Source organism: Diadema setosum, chromosome 1, assembly GCF_964275005.1.
Source record: "Diadema setosum chromosome 1, eeDiaSeto1, whole genome shotgun sequence".
Taxonomy (NCBI): Eukaryota; Metazoa; Echinodermata; class Echinoidea; order Diadematoida; family Diadematidae; genus Diadema; species Diadema setosum.
Window position 1 is genome coordinate 43,334,753 of NC_092685.1, and position 14,581 is coordinate 43,349,333.

A 14,581-nucleotide genomic window follows, 5' to 3' on the forward strand; every position below is an offset into this window, starting at 1 on the left:
ACAGGATGGAGCATATATCCGTCATACGCAGCCTAAAACATTTTACATCAAATACCCCATGAAGCACTGCTAAGTTTGTGGGTAAGATTATTTCATTCAAAACATATGTATTAGCAATGAACAATTGCACAATTTTACTTACAAATACAATTAGTGCTGTAAGGTCACTGCAACTACACCTAGTTTTTCCCACTTCCCCCTCCTGCCCCCCCCCCCCAAAAAAAAAAACCCAATACACACATGCACATTCATATAGGCCCCTACTGTACAATGAATATAAATCTTGGTGTTCTTTTTTCTGTTTGTCATTATGGTAGTTTTTGTGTCTAAGCAACCAAGTTGATGATACTGTTCACTCTTTAAGCTGATGTGAGTCTAAAGACATTGCGATATATGTGACCTTTGCATATTTGTTTTTATCATGCATTTTGTGGTTTTGTTCTATGGTCTTCACTAGTTCTTAAACTTTGGAATTCTGGTACACATGAGCATGCGAGAATAAAGGAAAGCATGAAGGCCATGTTTAACAACAGAGTAATGTTGGCTGCATTTCAAGTTCTCATGCATGTTTAAATGTACAGAAAAGGGAACTTGTGGCAATACGGCGCCATACGTCAATATACTATCAATGAATTCATGTGGGGAAAACAACAAGTATTGGACTTGCCGACATCAGCAATTTGAACAGTACTCGATTATGTGTGTTTGAGTTCAATTATGTCAAATATTGCCAATCCCACTTGCTATGATTTTGCCTCAACTGCCATTTATTTGTCAAACTGACTTTACTGAATACTGAGTTGCTGGTGGGCGCCATTGGATCCCCTGTATGGTCAGGGAGTGGAGATTTGTTTCAGTTTTCAATTTCTATTCTTTTTTGGGCTCACAATAGCAAAGTGATCTCAACCGTTGCGCGAAGAGGGAGTGAGCAAGGGCTCGAAACAAGCGATTATCTTCAATGGCTTGTTCAAAGAGATACCGCCCCACGGGGTACAACAGTTTCATGTTTGAAGGGACCCAATTTGCTCTCTGATTGTTTCCAGTTTGTCAGGAGGCGAGGCCTTGACCGAATTACAGTCGAACCTTGCAGAGTTCAACAACTCCGTATTGAACTATTTGGGAAAAGGTACCAAAGAGAAATTAAACACAACAAAAAACAGCAAGAATACTTGTCTTCACTGCACGGGCATGGCAAAAGTTTGAGAAATATATATAATGACCAATTTCTGCTGCAGATGTTGTGAACATGTCTACACTTGTGATTTTGGAGAGGAAAATGTATGTCCCTGCGAGTGTGCAAGTACTGAATATTTACTGCCTCCCCCTCCCCCAACAAATCAGGTGGATTTGAAATTGCCATTCTCTAGGAATCTCCAGCCAGCATGAAATAGAAATTCAACAATTAGAACTTTCACACATGTTAGAATGCCACAATATCTGTCTTTGACTTTTTGTCATACTGTTAATAAAGTTTAATGGCAAAATTTGAACATTGTGGAAAGGAAAATAATCAGAAAACCTTTTTGTATGTGGGGGTGGGGGGGGGGCTTATTTGAGAGCAAAATGATTCTACTCATCAAAGAACAGATTTTTGTGATCAAGTGACTGCAGATTCTTAACAAGGGCCAATATGGATGGGATGAGGGATCTGTGTCCCCACCACACCCAATCCGACCCACTCCCACCCTTATCCCTCCCTCCCTCCCCCCCCCCCTCCGAAAGCATCATAGCTATTGCTGAAGTGTAATAAAGTGTAGTGGGAAAGAAATCCAAGATTTTGTAAAGCAATGCCTTATTTTCTTGAAGGCTGCTGTAGTCTATTCCCCACTTCTTCTCTCTTTTTTTTTTCCTCTCTCTTTCTTCCTTCCCTCTCTGGCCCAGTTTAAATAATTCTAGCTTGACTGACTGCTGGTTGGTAGTTATGTGAAGGAGGCCCTCTACTTGTTGCACGTCACGATGTGTTCACACAGTGCTTTGTTATTACAGGCGGAATTTGGAAGCGGAACTGATGGGCCTAGCCAGGCGATGAACCACCTTGTTGTGTGGTTTCCCTGCCATGACTACTCCTGCGTAAGGGATGATCGTCGGCCATTGTTTTCTCGCTACCAAGCAGGGCCTACCCGATCTAATTGGGTCGGTGCAGTTAATTAATATTGCCTGTCCTAGCGATCAAGAGCACCGCCTATCACCTAGCCATGACCCAATCGAAGATCTGACATGATATAAACTGTTCTGGATCTTCATATATTGTTCCCAGTATCACTGCACAACATCCTGCACATATCCTGCAACTTTAACCCAGAAACCTACATGTAGCTCAAACATTAGGAGAAACGTTGTACGCAGCAATCAATTTCTTGCAAAATGTTGTTAATGCAACACATCCTTGAAAGCTTGAATAAAGTCGTACAAAACAGATGAGAAGTTTCAGTCTTTTAAATGTGTGCTGTAAGATTATCTATGATATTAATACCGGTAATAATAATAGCGGCCTCTTCTAAAGTGCTGAAGTCCATCAAAAATGACGCTCATGGCGCTGTTACATAACCAGCATGAACAGAACATATACAACCATACAATAATCAACACAAGTGTAACACAAAATTGTAGATGACAACACAGTTGCTCAATGAATATTTAGCACATGATTCAATTAGTATCAATCTTACAAATAGTTACAACTCCGTACACTGCACAAGCTATTTCCAATAGTCATAATATGGATATAGATTTCACATATCATTTGTATACTCTCCAATCTTGAACATTTCTCGCAGCTCTCTATAGAATGTAAACAAACGTCACACTGTCCACGTAATATTTTGTTCCCACATTGTCGTATGCAAGCTGAGTCATGAAAAAGAAGCATCCTGCTATTCTGTTTGGGTTTTTTTTTTTTTTTTTTTTTTTTTTTTTTTTTTTTTTTTGGGGGGGGGGTCATAAATCTCTATTGTACTTTGATTGACATGGTTAATAATTGGAACTGAGCAATCAAATATTTTCACTGCACAAACATAATTAACATGAACTTGACACCTTTTTCATAGATTTTGTGGTGTATAACAAATAAAGTTGAGCTCTAGTGTGTGCTCATTGGCCAAGAGTATAGGGGAATTTCGGTATTTTTAGTGATGCAATTTCACCGGAGAGACACTATTGAGGGTAAAATCAAAAGAGAGCATCAATCTCAGAGTGTCAAGGAGTCTCTTCAACTTTGTTCTTTCAGGGAAACTTTGGTGGAGTCAGTGGCAGTGGGGGTATGTCCAGCATGAGCATGGGGCGAACAACCATCCCCCAGAGCCTGACCTACATACCCCAGGACCGACTTCAGGTGTCGTCCGTGCCCACCTCGTCAGGGATCGGCCCACCCGTGGGCCCAGCGGCCACCACGGGCACAGCGGCCACCCTGGGCATGCGGTCGTCGGCGCCGGCCAATACCATCTCGGCCCCTGTCACGGGATCGTCGGCAGCAGCGTCGTTCTTTGCAAGGTGAGTGCATGGTACTGTGTTTTTTTTGCAAGTATCTTTTGCAAGTATGGACTCTCCTAGCCTTGGGTGTTCAAAAGAATTGGCTGTGAATGCATTGATGTGAAACATGAGATATTGACTGAATATGATCCTAGTGAGATTATATGAGATTATGTGATATGTCACCTGTCTCTACAGAAACCAGGTAAAGTTACCAAACATCATCTTTGATACTCTTCATTTCTTAGACTTCTAAATGTCCCAAGATCTATCAGTTGTCCCACTCTATTTCTAGAGAGAAAGAGAAAACTGGCCACCGGTTTTGAGAAAACAGCTTGAAGTTCAAATGCAGTTAAGCTTGCTGAAGACTGGACTTTTAACAACAGAATAGGTCAAATAAAAGCACATTGAGGCATGCTTCATTAAATCCAAAAATTTCAAACTTAGGGACTTTTGTGATTCCGAAATTTGGACAGGATGTTGTCCCGATATCAAAATTGTAGTTCTTGATCAAGTGTGATATGTTTTTTTTCAGTTATTCTACTCTCTTTTGTTTTTGGTTTTGGTATTTTTAGTTTCTTGGCTTTAATCCTCTGAGGGCCTTTATCTTAAAATCCTACTGACATTCTATGTAAACTTGTTTGCCACAGTATTGAAAGAGTTAGTTTCTGTGACTGTATTGCGTGTACGGTGGTGACGGGTCAAATGATGGATGGAATGTGAGAAAACAACATGGTGGTGGTGATGAGAATAGTCATATTCATGAACCATTTCTGATGTTTGTGTGCAATGTAGCTTAATTCGTCAAAGAGAACAGCTCAAGAAGGACCAATTCTAGGAAGCAGGTTATGTTGCAGGTCTATGTAAAGTGGCAGATTTGGTCCCCATGGAATATATCAACCGCATTTGATGAGCTGATAGCGCAGCACTGACCATTTCTGTAGAAAGGATGCCCATTTTTTTATTTTAAATGGAGAAGTAATTATAGATGATGAGGCAGCATAACATGCTTTGTCAGTTGAGTTTGATGCTTCGTAATTCCTATGTCATTCTGTTAGTGTTAGATACCTGGTCTCTCTCCATGACAGACTGTTGCTAAATAGTCTCATTGTAAAGCTTGCGGTTCCTGGTAGAGGTTACATGACTAAACCTACTAACAGATGAATATTTTTGGTATGAAATTCATCCCGTGGCAAATCTTGAAATACAGCAAGCATCCCCAGGATAGGTCTTGTTTGTTTTATTTAGTTTTTTGTCATCATTTGCCTTACACTCTTCATACACATCACACTTTGCAGCTCTTTCTCGAACCCCGCCCCAGTCCAATGACATATCATGAGCTGTACTGTAAGAGGACTTTTTCATTCCTGCAGTGTGTTTGTTTCTTTCTCCTCTTCTTGAACGTTGCATTTGAAGGGGCTCTATCACACGCGAATTAATGAGCTGTGTAAAAACGCATTAAACCCTCCATAGATCGTTTATGAGCCGAGTACACGGGCGGGTCGCGGCAAGGTCACAAATGCTGCATGCTCTTCAGTGTCAAACCGCATCTGACTTCACAAAAGTTGATGTGATGATTACAGGGAAATTTTGTATCTTTTGTACCATTTCAATGCTTCAGAAATTACTCACTTAACCTTTGTACGCAGCGAAAAAAAAAAGAACACAAGCAATTTGTGGTAAAGCGGGACTTAATCATCACCAGTCATAATCGTAGGTTGAGCATCAGGTTACTGGTGAACCCAGTCAAAATCTGCTCGCTAATTGCCCCATGCCCTCGGGAATGGAATTCAGATCATGATTAATCGAGGTGGTTTCATTTAGTTTGATGTATTTAATTCAGAAGTGTTTTGTAGAGATTTCTTTCAGACTCTTCAGGTGAAGGGGAAAAAAAAGAAAGGAGAAAGAAAAAAATTGTATGAAAGTCCATTAACTTCACAGGGCAAGCCCAGGCTGTATATGTTCTATATGTCCCTGTGTTGAATCACCAAGAAGTGGAGCACCTGGGTGTCTGGGTTTCATTTTCAACCTAGTTTTGGGAGCCCAAGAAAAGTACAGGCCTCTCTCAGCAAGAGATGTGGTTTGGAAGAGAGTGTGTCTGCGTCTTTTGGAACTCTGAAAGTGGAATGAATTACAGATGACTACACACCCAGAGGGGTGGATAGATTTCATAACTCATTAAGGTCTATTCTGTGGTACACTCAGGCTAGGGGCTATGATGCAGATCAATCTCTCTGACATGCATTAGAGAAGAATCAAATCATCAATGAGATATATGTTTTGCCCATACTTTTTGAACCATAGCATTTTTCGTGTCAATATTTCCCACACATCCATTTTTTCCCCATTGCAGAACTAGCTTGAGGTTGAGAAAAATCCTTTTCAAAATACTCCGTTGAATGCTCTAGCCCATAATGGCAAAACACATCTTTCACATATCCGTATTTCCATTACCTTCTTTCATAACTGTCATCTTTCAATACAGTAGGACATGACAAACATGAGACAAAAGGGCTTCTTTAAGTTAAGCAAAAGCCCAAAGTGCATCTGTAAGTTAAGCAAAAGCAAAAAGTGCATCTTTATATCTCTTTTTAAGAAGAAAGAGAACCGTATTTTTTTATTTCCCTGGGCGTTTCAAAGTTACCCCAGGAGCAAAAAAGACACAAAAACATAGCATTATTCATCTGTATGTGACCTCATCACAATGATTGTGCTCATTCACTTTGCTTTTAATCAGTTATCATTTTTACTTGATAAGAATCCATATTTTTCCAAAACCCCTGGGGGGCTACTATCTTTTAACGCAGATGTTTATAAACGTCAGTCTGGAGAGGGCGTAATGGCTGGAAAGTTATTTTCGAAAGTCATGGGATACAGGAATGAGAGTGTATCCATTTTCTTTGGATTTGCTGTTAAATGTCAGAGTTGGCATGATATTTAGTTTCACATAGTAGCACAAGCTATTTCTGTATCTTGGAAATACACTCGTTTGAAAAGGTTAGAATTATTATAAATGCTATGCCTAGAACTGCTATGCAAACACACATGATTACATCACACAGCAATAACCACTATGGTTGTGCTTTTCAACTGTACAACAGTACTTCAAACTTTTGAGCTATTGCAGAATGATTTCTGATTGGGTCCTTTTTTCACCCCATTCTCTAGCACTTTGTTTTCCTTTGAATGTTGTCATCTTTGGAATCCATGGAATATGACTGATCTTCAGCACTTGTTTTTAGTATGTATGTGCATGCCTTTAAAGTCCATGTGATTTGTTCGTCAAGGAAATCAGGGTTTGATAATTGGTAAATTTATCAAGGCATTGTTCCAAACAGTGGATGTAAGAGCTGGGTGGACAGTGCTAGAGAAATCCAAAGATCAATGTTGTTGTTTTTTTAGATGAAGAAATCAATACTGCTTGCCAGCATCAAGTTTTGGCCACATGGTCAGTCAGCCCAATAAGGTTTCTCACTCACTCTCTCTTTCTCAGCTAGTTTTCGGCTCATCTGAGCCAGCTTTTAATGAAAAAAGTTTCCGCACCCATGCCAGGGTAACATTACAGGCCGCGCATCCTCTGCTTGCAAGGCAAAATCAATGTCTGCCGAGATTCTCTGGATCAGTGCTGCCTTCGTAATTCACGTCTCGTTTGTTTTGCGGCGGTACGTTCTGAGAAGGGGGGAGATGCAGAGAGGCATGCACGAAAATGGCGGGCGTTGACATAGAGAGTCGGTCGTCACCCTTAACGATCCTAGTGAGAAGGGAACCCTGTTTGCGTTGCCGTTGAGGTGTGAATGAGATTCAGGCGTGACAATTCACGGGCCTTGAAGGTTTTTTGCCAAATTGGTGAACATCTTAAAGGGATTAAAAAGCAGTACTAAACATTTTGAAGAAAAAGAACCACTTTCACTCTCTCATGTTACCTACAGAATCTGGATATTGCCGCATAAACTTAGTAGATGATGTATTAACACTACCAGCACTAACCGTGGTACTTACGTGTTGAAAAGGCACACAGTTTTGCTGTAGGTTGAGACTGAAAAGGTTGTAAAAAAGTCGTAGTTTTGCCGTGATTCTTTGTGTTCGTGCCTTGGTATTGAATGTGTTGTTGTTAAGAAGTGAAAGAGGCGTAACCAATTGAAAACTAGTCCCAAGTAATCTCAGGCAAGTGTCTGTGGGAAATGCATGTTATAACATAATCAGCTCATTCTTAACCCGTTGAGGACGAGTCCCGAGTATACTCGGGCAGGTGTCTATGGGAAATGCGTGTTGTAGCAAAATTAAACCATCCTCAACGGGTTAATGGGTTAAGTTTTATGTCCGTGTGCTGTGAAATGGCTGTAATATCTACTTACGAGGTTCTTTAAAGTGTTGATAGACAATCTCTTTTACCCCAGTTGAAATTTCAGATAGAAATATGATTGTGATGGAACAAATTTAGGAAGCCAGAGAACCTCAGTTGTTGTGTATACTATTTTGTAGCGCTTTGTCGTAACATGAAAATCGGATCGTCAAATGTGCTTGCTTCAAGTAGTAGCATTGCAATAGTTACGGTACCTCAGATGTTAATCTCAAAGTGCTAGTGCATGTGTGTATTCGAAAACTTTGTGATTAGGAGCAGCAAAAGTTGGAAGTTTTATGCAAACTTTGGAAGAATTTATTCAAGATATGCTATTTTGAACTGGTGAAAGTCAAATGCTGTGCCCGAGAGGAGCGACAGTCAATTGATTCTTCTGCCGGCAGTGCCACCGTGTCTTCTCCCTTTGTGTTTGAACTGAATCGGAAATGGATGCAGGATCAGCGGATCGGCGGCAGGTGGTAGAATCTCGGTTTCCTCGTCGTGCCCCTCTGTAGGGCAGCTCACATCGGTTATCGAAGTCTTGTGCCCGTTGATCAGATAACGACCGGCCCACTCCTGATTAGCCCTTGGTGCAAAATTACTGCATATCCTCGACACCTCTCCTCCCTCCCCCCCCCCCCCCTCCAAAAAAAAAAAAAAAAAACATGCTTGTTTCCCCTTCTGAAGCAAATAAAGTTTCTTTTTCGCTCTTATCCTGTCTTGCCATTCCTACCTCCCTCTCATCAAGTATTCATTACAGAACATGCGCATTCATCAAGGGAACAGTGTGTTGCTTCGCTCATTTAGTTTCTCTATCCTGGATGACCATGCCAAAGGTCAGGCACTGTTTTTAGAGACCCTGTCTGAAACTGCACATCATCGCACAAGCACAGCATAGCAGAATGCACTATTACATAGGATTAGCTGGACATTTTAGTATAAGGCAACATACTGAGATAAGTATGTTTCCAGTGTTATTTTCGACCTCATTTTTTTTTCAATATATCCGAAGTAGAGTATGTCATTAATGCTTTGTGCACTTTGTGCACTTCAACCAATTATGCCACAGAGTGGAATATGTGGTGCACAGATAGATCAAAAACGTGCATCGAGTAGGCACTATATCGATGATTGAGAAGTGGAAAGGCGCTGCGTGTGTATCTAGGCACCGGAGTTGGCACCCCTCTGCTTTTGCAACCGACGTCATCTCGATTCACTTTGCTTACGAGCCGCGCAGAATTCAATCAAGTGAAATTGGGTCAACATGGGGCTGGGAGTCCCTGCCCGGATTCATGAATGGGAGGAGGATGTCCCTCCGTCGTCATGGTATTGCATTATCACTCGGAATTTCCCTCCGTCTCCATGCCAGACTGTCGCTGAGCATGATTGTCACAATGTCGTTTTCCTCTCTCTGTGTGTATATATCTCTCTCAGTCTCTCGCTCACTCATTTTCTTTTCTTTCAGTCCTGCATTCTTCATTTCTTGCTCTTTCTTTTTATGTCATCACTTTGATAAGAGACTCCCGCATCTCCTTCTGTCTCTCTGTCCCCACCGGTCCTTCCCCTACCCCTACCCATCCCATCCTCTCACGTTTGTCACCATGCCGACATGCACCCGTTAATCAATGGCGTTGATGTTCTCCTCAGGGAAATGTCTGTCTCCAGTTCATTTGATTTCTTTCCACCAACTCACCGAAAAAAAAAAAGATATTAGGTGCATACTGCCAGAATTTTGTAATTAGTTCTTGGAGCAAGGAAATGTTTGTTCTTGTCGATCTTCTCATTACAAACATAGTGATGTGTTGTTTGTTCTCCATCTGTGAGTGGTCATTATTTAACTGCCAAGCGCCGCCAGACCAGCATCTTCTGATGAATCCCTGACGCTATCCCTGCCTTGTGTGGCTGTCTTCATTAAACACTGCAAACTCTGATGCCTTCGATGATGATTTGGTATGCATGTCGGCAGTCGGGACCGTGGTGGCTTGGTCACAGGTTGAATCACGTAGTTGTCACCTATATTTCTTCGCCCCATTACCCACTGTGCATAAAGTTTGCGTGTGTCTTCATTCAAACTACCCCACTGCAGTTATTATGCTGTCACTTGTGCATTTCCTTAACATATTCAAACTTCGCTCCTTCTTCATCTTCTCTCTCCATCAACTTCTCCTCTTCCCAAGGTTCTATCTTTTAATTCATAACCTTCTTCTTCCTGTGTATGTTTCTCACCTTCTGTCACTTTTCCTCCTTGTTATCTTCCAATTTTCTTACTCTTCATCCTTTCCCTCTTCTTCCTTTGTGATAACCCTTATCTCTTCTTTTCAATAATTCCTCCCCTTCCTCTTCCCCCTTCCTCCACCCCTTCCTCCTCCCCTCCCCCATCTCCCCCCCCCCCCCCAATCTTGGATCATACTCACTTTACCTCCTTGCCAACCCTCAAGTCATCCCTTCTCCACACATATCCTGTTGCTAGTGCCTGGTACAGCTAGCAAGCATCAGTGACTGCTACGTCTTACTTGATCTCCTGATGCCAGGTCTTTGCCCCCTTCCCACTCCCTGGCCGTCCATGCCAATGAAGTAATCTTGGTGTAGATTATTGCCTTGAAATAGGCAACAACAACAACAAAAAATCAATTTAGGTATCTCCTTGGACAAAACAAATGCAATATCTCACGAAGTAATCATCCCTGGGCCTTCATCCCAAACTCTGGACCAGCATCGATGTTGTAGAAGCTGTTGTGTTCTCTGTCATTTGCTTATGCAAGTTATTGTGTAGCCCTTTGAGGGATTCCCTTGAAACATTTAGTATACAGTCTTTGTAGGAGGATCGACTGTCAAAATTATGATTTTGCTTTTTTTGTGACACGTGTAAACTTCTTTTATATGAATGGCACTTGCAGGTGCAGTCCCCTATGAATATGAACATATTTCATTAAACGTTTACAGCAGTACAATTGCTGTTTAAATTGTAATTGTTTCAGATTTGTTTTTACCTCCCATTGACTACCTTGATTTACCCTCACTGTCTTCCTTGATTTACATGACTATGTATGCTCCTCCTCTCTAATTCCTCTCTCTCTCTCTCTCTCGTTCATCTCTCCTTCTCCCCCCCCCCCCCCCCATTTGTTGCCCAGATTCCAAGTCCCCTTGGATCATATATTTCACCAGTTCTCTCTTGATCTCTTTGCATGTGTTATCCTCTCTCTTTTCCAGTATATTTAACTTGTATTTTCTCTCTTGCTATCTTTTATTTCTTGTTGTCATGTCATCTCTGGATCTCTACTTCTCTCATCCCATTTTTCCTCCATATGCTGGTAGCCTTCCCATCACCAAATGTTCCTCCCCTAATCAATCAAAGTCGCAGGTTGATTTTTTTTTTCGTCGACTCTCATTAGGCGGGGAAGCGCCTCTGCAAAGTCAGTTCTGGATTGGCTATAATTCTCCCTCCCAAACGACTGCAGCCCCTGTCTGTTAGCAGCAGAAATGAATGTCAATAAATATTCTTTGATAAAGGCATCTTGTCAACAATATGAGTGTTAATGGCTGCAAGAGGTCACTGAATCAAGAATATGTTACAGCTAACTTGTATCTAGGCTGATGGAGAGAAAGCTTGTTACTTCACAATCAGCAATACAGCTATGCATTGTTTAAAGTTCCTGCTCTCGTATTTGTATCCAGAGCGTATCTTTTCTTCTTCTTTTTTTTTTGTAGTTTAAAGTGCAATTACATACTCCATGCAAATTAAACCAAAAGAATTGTAGGGGTTTCATCAAATCACACCCCCCAAAAATGTGAAAATCATGCACTTTTTAAAGTTTCCTATACATGTATTTATGCAAATTAGATGAAGTAATGATACCATGGACTCACATAGACCTACACATGACTTTTTACACAATTTCCTTTTGCTGAGATGAAATTAAAAAGAAAAGATTGTCTCTTTGCATTTATGTCACTATTAAACATATGACATCTTGTCGACAGGTGATATGTGAAGGTGATAGAAAGGGAAAAATAAGCAACTGCAAAATACCAACTGTTGTAATGCTGCTAATATTTTCCCAGAAGTGCAGACAAAAAGATGCATGCCCATGTCGAAATTGCGGGAACTATTCATGGAAACGAAATACGAGGAAACGACAGAAAGAGAACAAAAAAAAAAAAAATGCCAGGAAAAGGTACGTCTCCAGTACGAGTTCGTCTCGAGTTCGCGGAACACAAATCATCTTCAAGCAGTGAGTTTTACTCGCATTCCATCCGACACCTGATACCGGTGCACATTGTGCAATGCAGTCATTCACTGCACTGGAATCGTACCCAATGAATTAGCGCTGCGGTGGCTCAAATATCCATCCTCTCCCTCAATGGCATTGGGCCCCTCGAGAGGACCCCATCATCATCGGTAGGGTTAATCTGACTTTTGATGAACGGAAAAAACGTCCCGGGATTAGTAAGGCTACACCGCAAGACTGGGACATCAAAAGTGTTGAAAATGTTGGGCAAATATCTGATGGGTATTGTCTGAGGACATGCGAATGCTGTGGTGATTTATGTGTCCATCAAATCATATATGCATTGAGTCAGAAATTATGAGATTCATCTTCTCTCCATCTATATCTATCTATCTCTCTGTCCTCATTATTTCTTGCTTTCTTTTTTTCTTTTTTTCTTTTTCTTTCTCTGTTTGCTGAATGACTAAGAGCACATGTATCTTGATACCAGATATTGTTGAACCTTCGATTTCACATCTGTCAATGTATTTTCTTTTACAGAAAGAAAGGAAAAAGTGCACCAGAGCATAAATGACCAGTCAGATTCAAGTCTTTTGATGCTTGATTCCTATTAGCTTGGAACCCTTTCAGATTTTATCAAAAGAACTTGATGTGTCGATATTTTGAGTATGTTTCGTGCTAATTAAGAGTTATTTCTTGTACCGGTAAGTCTGAAAGCAAGCTTTTCCAAAACACAACTCTCAAGTCACATTTAGCCAATATTGTGGTCAGAAGTTGTTTTCAGCTCTTGGCTTCACTGAATTTTAGGTGTTCATCCATAATCTGTATCATTTTAGTGACATCGTCTGAAAGTCAACCAAGCTGCATGTGGTTTTCTGACTGGCCATCAAACAAATACAAAAGCACTGTAGGAAAGGGACACCAGACAAAAAAAAAAATAGCAAAAAATGCTTGTATCCAAGCATTGCTTTTTAATCAGTCCATCCATTTCATGCAGAACATGATAGTTTTGTTCAGTCAAGAATTAAGAGTTGTCTCACACATAATTTCAACTGTTAAACACTGGCTGCATAAACATATAATACTGGTTCTTCAATCCCAACTGTTCGATTTTATATTCTGCCTGAAAATGAGATAAAGTTGAATGAGAGGTTAAACTTGCATGATCAAGAGTTTATTTTAGCAGACATAACAGTGTGGAAAAAAAATTAATTTTTTTCATCAGAACTCTAAATTTGTGGTTGTGCCGAGTATGATGTGATTTGCGTAATCCTGTGGTTGAAGCCAAAATTTGGGGGTGTCAGTAATACGTCAGGCCTCCCTGACTCATTGCTACTGTGGCAATCTAAAAGGCTATCTCAAATACTGGAATCACTGATCAGAATCATCATGCAAGTTTGAGAAATCACCCTCGCTGGTTTCCGAGCATATCACAGTTAAGCGCAAGATCCCTCTGGCAACGTGACAAGTGTCATTAACGTTATCAGCGTATGACTTAGTAGCCAGAGGATGTTTCACTTTAATTCCGATAATTCGCCATGATCCGATGTCACGTACAAGCGGAGTCCCCATATTTTTGATGTATGATATTAAACTAAATATGCTGCATTAATCGCGGCAGAGGAGACAAAATATGGGAATCTTAAGCCGGCATCAGTATCGGTAATCAGGACTTGTGGAATGCAATCTATTTAGCGAAAGCGAGCAGCATGTGCTTAACTCCTTGATTGGGATCACATTTTCTCTCCTAAAAGTTACTTGAGGCTGTAAAATTATTTTTGTGACACTTTTGTTCAAGTCAAAGAATGTAGACAGAAGGTATGCTTTGAGCTTGCATATGTGTGTTTGACAATGCTATTGCTGGAGTTTGTCAATAAAAGGTTGAATTATGAGCTTTGCAAATACCAGAATGAGTTGTTCAGACAGAAGTCCAGTGCAGAACCACTTGTGTTTCATTGTCACAGACAGAGAATTTCTATTAAAGATGCTTGTTCCTTTGTTGGACTGTTTTTATTAGGGAAGGAATTAAGACAAATGCTTGCCCAATGTGCTGTTAAGCACTGGAAGTTGCTACTTTTTTCAGTTCAGGCAGAGAGGTGACTCCTTTACATGGCATTTTTGTTAAAGTGAATAACTTTCTTTTTTCAATATGAATGAGGTTGTGATTTGTCCAATATCACAATGCATGGGTGCTCATTTGGGAGAAGAGGATTTTGCTGCCATTTATTGTATCATATTTTACTGAAACTCATTCTTACTTGGAAGTTAGGAAAGGGTAATAGTGACATGACATATAATCATTGCAGGCTACAAACTGCAGAAGTAAACTAGAGTTGTCATTACTCATGCAAACTGAAGTAAACTCACCTAAAATAAGCCAAGCTGGCATAAACAGAGCTAAACCAAGCTCAACTAAGTCAAAGTAAACTACCAATACCTAACTTGTCTATACTGGCATGACAGCGTCAAAAAACACACACAAAAATACTTTAGAAAAACTTTTCAAATAACAAGAAAGGCAGAGTCTGAAATGAGTTGTATATGT

General features: G+C 40.6%; 1 protein-coding gene across 1 annotated transcript in view; it reads left to right on the forward strand.

Annotated features, from left to right (window-relative positions):
• The window catches only part of LOC140238326 (uncharacterized), a 45,563-nt gene extending 35,167 nt beyond the window's left edge, over positions 1-10,396 (forward strand). Inside the window, exons 2-3 of the mRNA XM_072318291.1 lie at positions 3,227-3,489; positions 10,339-10,396. Of these exons, the coding sequence (XP_072174392.1) occupies positions 3,227-3,489; positions 10,339-10,396 (321 nt within the window). The remainder of the gene's footprint in view (positions 1-3,226; positions 3,490-10,338) is intronic.
• The last annotated feature ends 4,185 nt before the right edge of the window (positions 10,397-14,581 follow it).